General features: G+C 42.4%; 1 protein-coding gene across 1 annotated transcript in view; it reads right to left on the reverse strand.

Annotated features, from left to right (window-relative positions):
* SYT10 (synaptotagmin 10) overlaps positions 1 to 13806 on the reverse strand; it is a 33730-nt gene extending 19924 nt beyond the window's left edge. The window contains exons 1-2 of the mRNA XM_057384699.1: positions 13617 to 13806; positions 1627 to 1984 (exon numbers count right to left, since the gene is read on the reverse strand). Coding sequence (XP_057240682.1) covers positions 1627 to 1984; positions 13617 to 13767 — 509 coding nt within the window. The 5' untranslated portion in view covers positions 13768 to 13806. The remainder of the gene's footprint in view (positions 1 to 1626; positions 1985 to 13616) is intronic.
* Between the last annotated feature and the right edge of the window lie 87 nt (positions 13807 to 13893).

The following is a 13893-nucleotide window of genomic DNA, read 5'->3' on the forward strand; positions in this document are numbered from 1 at the left end:
ATCTTTTTTATAGCATATGTTTCCTTAGAATATTGCATTTTGAGGGAAAGCTTCTTCCTACACATTATCTATACTGTAACTTATGGCATTACACAATGCTTCAGGTGCCTCTTTTAGACTTCATTTTCCCACTCTTTGTTTACAAAACACTTCCCTTTTTCATGTAGGATTTGCCCYTTGCAGTTCATTATTTGTTCCCCTGCTTTAAATTTGCTGACAGCGTTTCAAGAAAATCCCATTTGAATCTATAGGTCCCAGCACGTCTTCACTGCTTTTAAATATGAAATGGTACCTAACGCAAAATTAAAGTTTTTGTCCTCCACTTTAATACAAAAGAAACCACTAAGGATTGCTGTATGTTTGTCATTTATTTATAGACCTGTATAGAATCTGTGCAGCTTTAAGATCAGMCCATAAGGATCTGTATTTTTAGGCTGGAATTTTAATTCCTTCATAATCAGCAAACCATGTCTTAAGGAAATGTGCAATCACCAACGAGTCTGTCATTTATTTGGTTGAGAGGGAAACTTTCCTCTGCAAAAACAACTGATATATCTATAAAAAACAACTCTGTGAAAAGCTAGACTTTAAAAAAAAMAACACTGAAATAGGTTTTCCTATAACCAAAACCCAAAAGGGAAAGGCTAAAAGTAGCAACATGTGTATTTACAATGTAGCAGAAGATGTAGATTTGGCTTTCATATGTTAAAAACTGAAGGCACATGAAATGCTTTAGAATATTCTGAGAGTGCTGCAGCTTCACCTTCACACGACTGATGATTCACCCTCAACAGCTGAGAAACCTGTGAATAATCCAGATCCTGGAAATTTTCAGCCAAAATTTTCTGCTCCTACCCTATGTGTTCCTGGGAAGCGTTTGTAAGAGATCGTACTAAAGATCCTTGACTATCTCACGATCATCGACTGAACACCCCAAAAAGGAGAACCCCGAGGGGAAGAAAAGGGGGACTCTTTGCTTGGAGGAGTCCGAGCTGATCAAGGTGGGGTGACTGCCAGATTTCCAGCTCCAAGGCTGGCAGGTACAACGTGTCCACCATGGATGGCTGCGCTGTTTAAAGAGAGCATTGCGACCTCATGGATGGACATTCTCTCCCCACCGCTCGACCGATCCTCTCCATGCTCCACAAGTTTCCATCAGGTTTCCATGCTTTGCAACCCCCTGACTTGCTGCCACCTGCTTTCAGGGGGGGTGGGGGTCCGAGCTGGATCAAGGTGGGGTCAGATCTCTGGCTCATGCTTTGCACCCACCCCCTGGCTTGCAGTCACTTGCTTTAAAAAAAACTATAAAAAGTCTCTCCGAGAAGACCCCGATGGAGATCTCTCCCAATGGATACTGGCGAATCCATGGAACCTTGGAGGATTTGTCGGAGCCGTTGGTAGCTATAACCCCACCCTTTCTCTCTCTCTCTTTCTCTCTCTTTCTCTCTCTCTCACCCTCTTCTATCGCAAAATATCCAAATAAATTGTTCTTGATTATTTAAAGCAYATATATTTGCCCCTCGTTTTCTTTTGCRCTCCGAGATTCTGATAACGAACCCTCACGACCCCCGCTTGAGTTAAGCGGATCGTGASAGGGTTCCACCAGGGTGAGCTGCTCTGGCTTACCTGGACGAGGATGTGGGCTCTGTGATCTGCCTCTGCATGCGAGCGTGTCTGATCAGGTGCTCCTTCAGGGCGTTCTGCACCTCTGCGGGTATGTCAGGTGAAGTGTGGCTGATTTTCAGCGCCGCTTCCAGCCCCTTGCTGGCGGCTTTCCCATTTTCTTTAACTTCCTTTTTCTCGCTGTTCTCCAAAACCTCGGTGGGAGCGCTGGAGCTGCTCTGTGGGACATTGTTGGTGCTGGAAGTGAGAGGTTTGCTCTTCCAGCAGGGCCAGCACAACTTCCAAAAGACAAAGAGCGAGACCACCAGCAAGGCGAGCCCACAGAAGCTGACCACGACTGCCAACAGGCTGACTGAGATGTCTGCAAGGAATCAGAAACAAAGATCACCATGACAGACAAACATGCAGAGAAAAAAGAAAATTAAGTTTGCCCAGGCAAGGAGATAGAAGTATTTTAGAAGTATTTTTATCACTATGTTTGTGTAGAGCTTTAAAGTCCTATTTAAAGTTGTGAGTTTGGTTTATTTTTTTGTTTGTTATTTTTTTGTTTGTTGTTTTTGTTTTTAATATTTAAGCCTCTACCTTTAAGATGTTATAATTTTCCAATATCTGCTTCACAAACACTCCATTTATTGTTGTTGAGGCCAAGGGTTGACCTGCTCCACTCGCCACACACTCCTTCAGACATTCTTCTCAGGAAGTAAGAGACCAACAARATARTCCCCAAAACTCCCAGCCATTGCTRGCAAAGGATTTTGAGATCAGTTGGTAAAARAAATATTGACCAGGGGTAAAGCAAAGTTATAACAATCAAACAACAAATTGCCTCAATCAGATTTAAAGTAAACACGTGAGAACTCCGGTCCCAAATCCAGTTTTTTGAGTTTAATAATGGCACTTTAATAGGCAGCTTTTGCTTGCAGGTAACTTGCCTTTTYTTACTGACTTCAGGCAGAGCACACACAGCTCCTGAAAACATCAACAGCTTCCATTTTTGTGAGAGGGTGTTGATCCTTAGTTCTTGGGAACATCTATTTAGGACATCAAGAACACATCTTSATGAAAAAGTTAAGCCCCAGCCAACATCTCTCAGTGCTCAAGAAGACAGAGCAGATCTAAACTGCCAGGCTGAGGCATAGATTTCTCCAAAATTTGCTCAACTCCTGACTCCGTGTGCCAACTGCTTCAGGAATGTTTTAAACCCTTAACATTCAGGCGTAAATAGGAACAAGATAAAGCCTCTCATAAACAAGAAATTTCTGTGGTTCAATCCTCARCTCTGGATTAGGACTGTGTGAGACCAAGATAGCACAGATATATCAGCATCCAAAACTCTGCTGTGCAAACGCAGCTGGCTTTGGAGAGTGCTGTGAAATGCCCTGAGCTGTGCAGAGATCACGCTCTACACTGAGCCACCCCTGCTGCCCTGTGCTTGACTTTTGCTGCCAAAACTGCTCAGCATATCCAGCAAAAGACAGGAGAGCAGATTTCATCCCAGCACAATCCTGCAGACCCACTCGTATTTTAGGAGATCACCAGGAATGCCAGTTGAGGTCTAATTAGGAGTTTTATTCTGCGTGACATGTTTCCATTTGATTTTTTCAATATTGTGTAACATTAGAACTAAAAAAAAAAAAAAAAAATCCATTTCCTTTCCAAAAGGTCCTTTTTTAAGCCTTAAAATTATTCACTAAATATCCCCCAAATCATGGCTGCTCCTGTTTGTTACAAGGAGTTTTGACAGTTTAACTGCTAATACTTTGTATSCATAACTCCAGGCTACAGACTACTGAGCGGAATCACTGCAAAGAGGGTTTGAGCATATTTTTATAGATTTTCACATGAAGAAAAGGGTATGGATTAGCTCCATGAAACARTGTGTACCTCTCCAGCCCTCATGGGCAATGGAGATGGAAAGATGAGACAGAAATGATGAAGGCTAGAAAGATGAAGATGAGAATTCAGGAATGTTTTCTTTGTTGATATATAATATCCAASTGCATCTCTCAGTAAAAAACACTGAACTTAAGGACTGCTTCTCATGAAAATRAGAGAAAAACAGCAAAAACATAGAAAATGTTGTAGTCTGGAGATTTGATAGGTRCAGTTCTGTTCAACCTTACATCAGATATGCCCTGGCCAGCATCATGGGGAAATTAGCAGAGGTGTTTTTGGATTTAGGGAGTTTGGCACAAGCTGCTGTACTGCCCTGAGCAGAAGTTTGGCTCCTTGGCCATTTCCTGCCAGAGCTGAGAAAGGTGCTTTCCTTTTCTACTGCCTTCCTTTTCTACCTTTAGGCAAATGACAAAATGTAGCCCTTGAAATAAGCAATGTAGTGTAAAATAAGCACGTCAGCATGGCAAATTCTGGGTTGAAGATGCCTCCATAAAATGAATGGATGCATATTWTACCTAATAATAATAATATAACAAAGGGAGTAAATGATGCTTCTACATATGATTTCTCTGGATAATTTATACCCAGTAAAGGTTATTATTTGTTTTAATCTACTCTTTACCCCAATATCCTTCCTAACTCACTAATTTGTGCTTGGCTTGTGCATGCTCTGCAGCACTGTTCTGTCTTTACAAGGGAAGACATTAAGAGTTTATATCTTCTTTCAATGGTTAGTCACTCACCCTGTTGCAAATCTGTATTTCAGTAGTTGTAATTTGCAGTCGTTGCTCCTTTCATGTTTTTTTTTGTATTTGGGGTTAACWGATTTGCTGTGCTTCATAAGACACCCTCTACAAATTGCAAATAAAATCAACTGTGCCAGGAAAGAAACCCAGCACTCAAAACTCAGCTGACTTTACCATTTTCTGGAAGAGTTTAAAACAGTTCACACTCTCCCAGTCAATTCCTAGCCATGGATCAGGAATTAGGAAAGGACAATGATCATTCTGAGCAGGTGGTTTGTGGMACTTCTGTTTCAGCAGATGAAGGACATTAATTTCATGGAGAGTTATTAATGGCATCTTGCACTCAAGCTGACCTCAGTGCCAGTCTGTAGTGGGTTGATTGACAGATGCCAAACATCCATCAAAGCTGCTCTATCACTCCCCTCTTCTAAACAGGGGGGAAAAAATATAATAAAAAAGCGTCTGGGTCAAGTTAAGGACAGGGAGAGGTCACTGAGCTATTACTGTCATGGGCAAAACAGACTTGACTTGGGGAAATCAATTTGTCATCAATCAAATGAGAGCAGAATGATTTCTGCTTTTCCTTTTTTTTGTGAAAAAAGAAAAATGTTTTTGAAGAAAAAAGAAAAAAAAAATTCCATTGTCGAAGACTGACAAAAAGCAGAATTCTGAAAGTGTTGATGGTCTACCAGAAATAAATAAAGGGGAAAAAAGAAGAAGAAAACAAAAAAGCAATTCAATTTGGAGTAATTTGCAATATTTCCAGCTCAAGTTTAGGAATGGTTGGCATAATTAGGTTATATTTTGAGAAGAAGACTTTTAGAACTGAAAATTGTAGGTTTTTTTTTTCATTTAGAAAATGTTTAAGGAGGATGTTTTAACAACTTTGRAACTGCTGGAAACATTTCAAAACCAGAAATATGAAAATTGATCCCTTCCAGCAGAGTTTCAATTTGATGAATAGATACTCTCATCTGAAAAACATTGCATCAAAGCATTTCTAGCCAATTCTAATTTAAGTTTTTCACTGCAAGACATTTTTCAAGCCTTCAAATAACTTCTTGTCCCCTTTCAACACCTACTCCTRTACTTCAACTTTCTCTAAGCTGTTTTTCTGTATTTCCATTAAACTACTTCAAAGTTGAGAAAGCTCCCAAAATCTTTACAGAAAATATATATCTTRTAGGCATAAAATAATCCCATGAAACATCTGAAGTGTCAAAAGCAGAGATAAGAAACTAAGTCTACAAACAGTTGTAGTCTCAAGTTTTGCTATTTTATTGATAAACAACTTCATGTATTGAACTTCAGAATGCAACAAATATTTGAATTGCAAAAAAAAAAAAGACCAAAAATAGTTAGTTACAAATTATTTTTGCAAATAATTTATAAATTATTTGTATATTGTTATTACAAATTCTTATTATTRCAAACTATTTAATGACATTTACTRCCAGAACTKCTAAAAAGCAATCAGTRTGCCATAAAAATTGACATAAAAAGTATTTTGTTTTATACCCCCAGTTCTGTCAATCACTCAGTTGAGCAAATATGAGACATTTTTGTTGTTATGTGAAGACATTTTTGTKGTTATGTGARGAAYGAAATCAGCGTGTCAGGCTGGATATGTCCCTTACATTAACTTTTCACAGGAAGTTTGGTTACAGAATGTAAAATGTTAAAGGGCAGTTCTGCAGATTTGGAGCTCCTTCACACCCCTGCCAAGGAAATCTGGTTGGGAAGAAAAAGGGGTCCTGAAGGATGGATTTGCCATCAGGTCAGAGTTGTGCTTCAATACATAAATATTGTTTAAAGATATGATATTAAAGACAAATTCAAAGATTGATGAGGTTTGTAGGGGGAGAAGGAGATACAGGCACTCTGCTGGGACAGCACTCTGCTGCATTAATTGTCAGAACTGTGAATAATGTTCTCTCTGGTCCAAAAGAAAACAGAAACCATCTTGACCCAGAAGCAGCTGTTTGACAGCTCTTCCTGACCTGGTGATTGCAGCTTGTCTGCAATGRTTTAGATTTGCACAGATCAGGACATCCTTYTGAATATTCAGAAATATTACAGAAKTAATGCATTTCYTGGTCTTGTTCTTATGCTTGGTRTACTCAGGAATGTCAAGAAAATSTTTTTAYTCACACCATCSCCTTCTGGTCAGTGGGAGATCTTCCAATATCTTCAGTGGAGTTCTCATTTCACTCCTGATGGACTCCCCTTACAGACCTCTGTCCTTAATGTCATATTCCTAGTCTTGATAAWATTTAATAACTGAAAACATCCTGTTTCCTTATGGCTTTWTATYTGAAACTTCTCTTTCAAGATAYAGAATTTTGGACAATTTTATATTTCCCATTTAAGGAAGACTTGCTTATTGCAAAAACCTCAAAAACTATTTGTAATTTTATAAATGCCTTCAGGTATATTTCTGCCATGAAAGATRGCGAGACTCGATAGCGAGTCTTTTGTAACAAGAAACTTCTTCAGAAACACCTCCATGTTTTGGGGTTTTTTTTTTCTGTTCTGGGTGGTAGGTAATGTCTTGAGCAATGCTTTCTGTACTACAGGTCCCAAAAATTTTTTGTTGGGAAATTGCCTCAGAAAAGTTCTGCCAGTGAATCCATTTGCAAACATGCACATTGGCAGACTTCCACTCCAAAACCAAATTAAGGTCACTTAAATTTTAGGTGGTGCCCAGAAAACAGATGCCTCTTTGGGCTGAACTTTGGGAAAACACAAACCCATGACCTCAATTGCAGAGACACCACACAGTGCTGTGATGAAAACATCCAGGTGTATGAGGGTCAGGAACAGTGAAGTGAACTACACTAAAGAGAATGGATTCTTGCCAGGAAAGGAGCAGGACTTGGGAAAAGGTGTTTGTGTGTTGTGGTATTTTCTTTTGACCCAATTCCTGTCTGAGGTCCCTATCTGACCTTGGTTCTCTTAAATGTTTAAATTACAATGTCTGCAAACTTTTTTTCAAACATATCTTTCTTTAACTTGGAATTTTTTCTCTTGTTCATCAAGCCATAAGGAGCTTCACCACAATAAAGGAACTCTTATGTTTGTAATGCCAGGAATCAGCTCCATCAGATAAATGAATGCCTCTGATTTTCTAGGATTTGAAGAGAAGAAGGACTCCTATAAATTACAAAAGATCTGGGGACAATAAATCTCCTTTATCCCCATGTAGATGAACTGGTTGGTCCAGCCAGTCATTTCTGCTGTTTGGTTTTCCTTGGGGAAATTTTAAGCACATAAAAAGCTGCTGGTATTAATTTTGGCTCTGCATTAGCAGATCTTCCACAATTACCTCTGTCTCACCCAAACCCCTTCAGACAGRGACACTTCAGCACACCTCAGAAAGTGGCAGCTGCAGAGTCTTGTACTTTCCCTCCTAACCTGAACCTGCCAAAACACCAGACTTAGGTATCAAATGGCAAAAAAATCCTTTCACTGAAAAGCGTAGGTGTGACYTCCTCTCCTGCCCTCWTGGAGAAACATCCTTTAAGATCTGSCTCARACCTTTACYCTGACCCTATTGTGATGTGTTSCCTATCTSTTAATTCATTCTGSTGTCTCAATTTGTTCACACAGCCACCAYCATCTGGCTGGTAGATCACTCCTGAATGCTAGCAGAGCTTTTTGGTAACTTGTTTCCTGACAGCAAGGGAACTAAATGAAGTCAGGTAGCATCACTGTGATTTACTACACGATCACAGCACACAGAATTATTAATCTCTCGTCAAAATCAATTTATCTAAGTTATATTAGAGATGATGGCCTGGTTGGGTATTTTTTTTTTTTTTTGCCTGAAGTGTAGGAAGAAAAATTGTTGCACATTGTCCTCTCAGCTGTAACACACACCAAATGTAATTTTTTGGGCTTCACTTCCAGATTTTTTTCTGGCCTACCTGTTTCTCTGCTTGTTGATTCTCAATCTCAACAGAAGGTAACTCCCTGCTTGACMCACACTTACCCATTTAGTTTTGCATCAAACAAAAATCCCCAGCCTTGGGCTTGGTCCCACGCTGCTCTCACATTTGTGAGGATCTCTTGGTGTCTACAAGAAGCCCTCATTACCCTCCTTCAGGTGAGACAAGGAAAGGAAAACCCACCAAGAGCTCCCTGGACTKCTGAGCTGTAACCAGGTTCATGCAGCTCCAGTGACACCCTGGAGCTGTCGTGGTTAAATGACAATTATAGAATAAACATATAATAAACATAAATATTTATCTTTATTCTTACCCAGCATTATRTAACAAACACCTCACACATATGAAAGGACCCAGAAGAACACTGTGTCTTTCATCATCTTTACAGATTTGTCCTCCAGATGGCATAAATTTTTCTCTATTTCCCCTCCACCCCTGTATTTCTTTATAAAATGTRTATAGAGGAAGATTCTTTTTGCAAACCTTTTTGCTGTGTATCTCTGCTGTCTGCATTGTTGTGACTGCCTTCACATTTGCTGTAAATAAATCTGGTCTCAGTGGTACGTTTACCCCTCTGTTTTGCCTTTRCACTGCTGAATTAGATGCATTTCTGGTTTTCACAGCTTGTTAACATGGATTTTGTGAGTTATGTTTTTCAGAAACTGCACTTTTTTCCCACCAAGCCTTGCTTCTCTGCCTAGTAGCATTGATCCAACCAGCTGATGGACTGTGCAGTAAATAATTTGGTTGGTCTGTTAATTGTTAAAATGTTTATAATTTGATTTTCTCTCATTTCCCTGTAGCTCAGTTTCATTTMTCTGTAACAGAATGCTCCTTGCTTCACTCAAGTTACTTTACCATGGAGGAAAATGTTCCTTTCTTGTCTGACAGTCCTACACTGACTTCACATTCTTTCAAGCCATTTCTTGCCCCCTTCACTCTGACTTTGGCACAGTTGAGAAGAATTTACCAGCACTSCATGGGGTAAACCTGCTCTTCCCCTTTTCCTAAACATATACAGCATTTTAAACAGCCACAGCTCACCCTATCCATGAACACAGGCATGTTCAAAGGAACGTGGACTAAATGGAAACCCTCAGTGGCCATCCAGCAGGCTGAGAGCTGTCAGGAAAGCTTCTGAAAACCAACAGGAGACTCGTGCCAGCTACAGCAGGAGGACACAAGACATTGCTCTGCCTGGAAGAGTGATTTTCTATTGCAGCATGGCCGTGGGTAGGGTGCTCCAGTGTTTTCTTACCCCTCTGTACTTCTACAGCAAGCCATCARTCAGGGGTAGGGTTAAAAACTTGGTAGATTTAACTCCCATGTTAATWAAAAAAACTGTAAGTAGAGTATTAAGATGAATAAAAAAATGATCCCCTAGAAGCTGATGCTCTTTGCACGGTCAACATGAAAAAATCCATTGTCTGACAAGGAAAGGAGCAAGAGTGAACATCACTCTYGAGATATTCTCTACCCACTCCAGTGGGCTAAAAAATTCCCTCCTGCCAGGGAAGCAGCTGGGTTTGCAGCTCTGTAATAAACACTGGTCACCCATGGGACCTGATAATGAGAGAGTAAAGTTTTGCATGACCAGCAGGCCTAAAAAAAGGCAAAGACAGCACAAAGTACCCACCATTTTCAGAGGACATAAAATGAATTTTAAGCATGTGTCCCTAGAGCAGAATGTCCAAACTCCTCATTATGCTGTATGCAATTGGCTTAATCTTCAGAAATGCTCACAACTGGGACCTTTGATGTGCTTGGTTCCATTGAAAATGAGGAGGAATGCTTAGCTGGAAAAATTAATTAGAGTCCTTTATTAATGAGAAAACCTGAGCCAAGATAGCAGTGTAACCACACTGAATAGATGAGTTTGGGACAGTTACAGAAAATTAATGATTTACTAAGTTTAGAGATAAATTTTATTATGTGAAATCCTGCRCATCCAGCTCCCATTTATTTTCCACCTGAACTGTTATAATTGACATCTTAATTATTTTGCCCAGATGTACTGGAGGTGCAAAATAAAAACAAAACAGCTGCACATCTAAWTGAGCATTTTGCCAAAAATGTCATAACTTTCAGAAGAAAGCTCACAGTCATCTAATCAAACAGAGGTACCATAAATGTAAACAGCTTCCTAATCTTTCCACTTGAGCATTCCCCTGGGATGAGAAGATTAATAGTTCTTGCAGCTACTGGGGCAGAAAATACAGCAACAGATGTCTATATTCACTAACTGTCTAAAGTTCTTAGAAATTTAGAGAATTATCTGTCTCATGAAGATTCTTTGCTATGGGTTCTATCATTTATTACTAAATGTGATTAGCTCTTATTGACCCAAGTAGTGAGCAGTAATTGAGGGTCCTAAGGTGCTGGTGCTGTCACTGAGAGGAACAAACCTGTTGAATAATCAGTCATTTCTTCGATTGTTGTTTCATTGGCAGGAAACCTGAATATCTCCCTTTTCTTTTTTTTTTTTTTTTTGCTTCATTTTGGTATACTCTGCCTTCCCAGAGCCATACTCACAATTTTTTGTTCTGTGTCTCCAGCTTCCTCTTCTTTGTGTTTGTTTGTGGTATCTCTTTAATGCTTCTCTCTCCTATCTAGACATCTACACTATCAAAAAATCACTGCCCAGCCTCTCTGCTTCCCTCTGAGACTTCTTGGGTCACGGGGTCAATATTGTCTCATATTTTGCTTTGAGCCTGTGATTGGGTGATGCTTTTTCTGCCTCGAGGAGCTGATTCCCCAGAGAAGCTTGGCTGCTTTTCATGGTCTGAACAGAAAGYTATCATCACACTCACCAACATCACCATAAAAATGCACTTCTAGTTGCATTTCACAGTGTTTTCAACTTCCAGAGCATGTTTTTATTCTTGTATTTAATCTAAATGCTCTGCTTTCCTTTTTACCATCTATTCTTTTACTTTCTGAGGGATTGCACTTGCACTGCTCTTTCCTTTGCAAATAAGTATCTCCTCATGGTTTATAGAGTCACAGAATATTCTGAGTTGGAAGGGACCCACAAGGATCATCGAGTCCAACTCCTGGCCCTGCACAGGACCATCCCCAAGAGTCACCCCATGTGCCTGAGAGASTCCAAACACTTCTTGAGCTCTGYCAGGCTTGGTGCTCTTTAGACTTCTTTTCTTTAGTGACATTACTGATTTTTACCCAACTACCTCTGTGACACTTTTAGGGATCTTTTTGGGTTGAGGAAAACCAAATGAACTTAACATTTCTACCTTTAATGAAGAGTATCTATGATTGTTCAACGCTCTGGACAGCATTGGCTTTCTCCACAGAGGTGATAAGGAACTCTGTGTGTGTTTGAAGAGCAGAAGAGACATGGCATGGCTCACCTTTCAATGACACCACTTSTCTCAGCCTAAACCCTATTTAGAATCTTTCATCAYAAAAYTGATGAAAGTTATAAATGTATCTCRTCTACCCAAGTGTTTGCATATTAAAATATTGCCAATTATCAACAAAGACAGTGTGTGTGCTCCTCCTCTAGAGACAGARTATTAATATATGTTCATTAGCAATGCTCAGCATTCTCTGCATCTCAATAAAGTTGACACCCATCATCTAATATTGCTWTCCTTTTAAGGAGGAAAAAGTGAGATTCAGGAATTCAGCTGAGATGTGGTGCCCAGTGGCTCCAGCATGTGGTCAGTTAACTGTTTTTTTCCTAATCCAGTAATTGTAAGAGAGTTAAGGTTTACAAATAGAAACCGAAGAAGATCATTGACTTTCAAGAAATGGTTAAAAATAAGCTCCTCTTATTATACACAATGCAATAGAGAATCAAGTGTTGAACATTCACGTTTTCTAAACAGCAGGTCCTGGTTCACCTCGTGGCATGTTTGGTGTCCTTCATATCCCAGGTGCTCATGCATTAACTTTGCAGAGCCAAATTTTCCAGGCTGCATAGAGTAAGGCTACTTCCATTCAGCCTTCTACCATTCACACCATGAAGTCTAACACAGTGCATGGTCAGAATATTCATTATCTGTGCTGGGGGAAGAGCTGCAGCCCCCTCACCCCCCTCACCTTGCTGCCCTGCCCCGGTGGCTGAGTCGGGCTGGGCTGAGCWGGGCAGGGTCAGGCAACAGCGATTTTGATCTGAGATACTACAAATAACCCGAGATCAGAGGCAAAATCTGTGGGTGTTAAGTGAAAGGAAAACAAACAACAACAAAAAAATCAGCTGCAGTGGCAGCGACAGAGCGGCTGGGGCACACGCTGAGAACCTGCTGCTTTACATGACCTGGTGTTAATAYATTTAATTTGCACTGTTACACTTGGCATTTGCCAGCCGTCATGCAAGCTGTTCATTTGCATTTATGGACAGACAGTAGAGGTTATCAACCCCTTCTGGCAGAAATTAAGCACAGAACTTCGAGTGATTTTCATGCCCCATCCTACAGATAAGCGCCAAGGAAAGCAAGGTGTCCAAAGAGCACTGCACAGGATGATGCAAAAGTGCAGAGCTGCTTCCAAAAGGTGCAGAAAATCCAGAAATCAGGGATCAAAGATACCACTGTTACCATTAACACTGAAAATCTTAGTTTCAATACGACAATTTTTCTGGCTTCGGAACGTTTAAATTAACCCGGATTTTCTCCTTCCACCCTACCTACATTTTCCTGGGCAAGTGTCCTGGACCGGAGAGAAGTTCTGCCCTGACTCCACAGGTTACCCCCGACTGTCAGACAGCTCTCCTGTCGCCCCCAGCGATGAGCGCAGAGGATGCAAAAGGCTCAGAAAGCGGAGATTGCGAGCCGGGACTTGGCGAGCTGCGCTCGGAGCTCCGGCTGCTCTCCGAGCCCCGGCCGCTCCCCGAACCCGCTGCCCGCACTCCCCGCCGCCCAACCTGTTGCCGGGACCGCAAGTGCCACACGCCGAACGCAGAGGGACGGCCGGGGACGAGGGAGAGGGCGAGAGAGAGCATCCCACCCGTAACAAGAACACCGAGCCCAGCCCCGCTCCCCGCACGCACGGCCCCGCAAAAACGCGCGGCAGCACCGGGGTCGAGCTTTCCGTACGGAGAAACTCCCGTCGTGGGGAAAACCTTGCCGGAGCGGAGCTGCGGGCGGCAAACGAGAGAGCTGAGCGGGTACGGGGCCATCTCCGGGGGCTGCAGCCGGCGGCGATTTCTGTCCCCGTCCGCGCTCCCCGTGCCCGCACCCCGTTTAGCCCGCAGCGCTCCCGGCGCTCGTCGGCAGCCGCGGCGGGCTGCGAGACGGAGCGGATTTTAAAGCGTGCCTGTCCCCCCTCTCCGCCCCCTCCGCACTCAGGGAAAGCAAAGGAAAAAGTTGCGCTCTCCGGCCGCCCACGCCTCGCTGTCCGCCCTGCGGCGGCGGCGGCAGGACGAGCCCGGAGCTCTCGGTACCTGCGCCGCCGATGCCCTGCCGGGCGCTCTCCAAGGGGAAGATGCCGGCGCACTTCTCCCGCTCCACCTGCCCGCCCAGGCAYAGCTCCGAGATGATCTGCAGCGCCTTGTGGCACAGGCTGCCCACGCCGTCCTCCGCCGGGAAACTCATCTTGCGGCCCGGCCGCCGCCGCTAGGCCATGGCCGGAGCGGGACGGCTCCGCGCCCGACCCGCGCTGCCTCCGCGGGGAGCGCAGCGGCGGCGGCGGGAGAGGCGCGAGTGAACCGGAGAAGTAGT

This window comes from Malurus melanocephalus, unplaced genomic scaffold (genome assembly GCF_030028575.1).
Source record: "Malurus melanocephalus ecotype Western Australia unplaced genomic scaffold, MMel_1.1 scaffold_736, whole genome shotgun sequence".
NCBI classification, from domain to species: Eukaryota; Metazoa; Chordata; class Aves; order Passeriformes; family Maluridae; genus Malurus; species Malurus melanocephalus.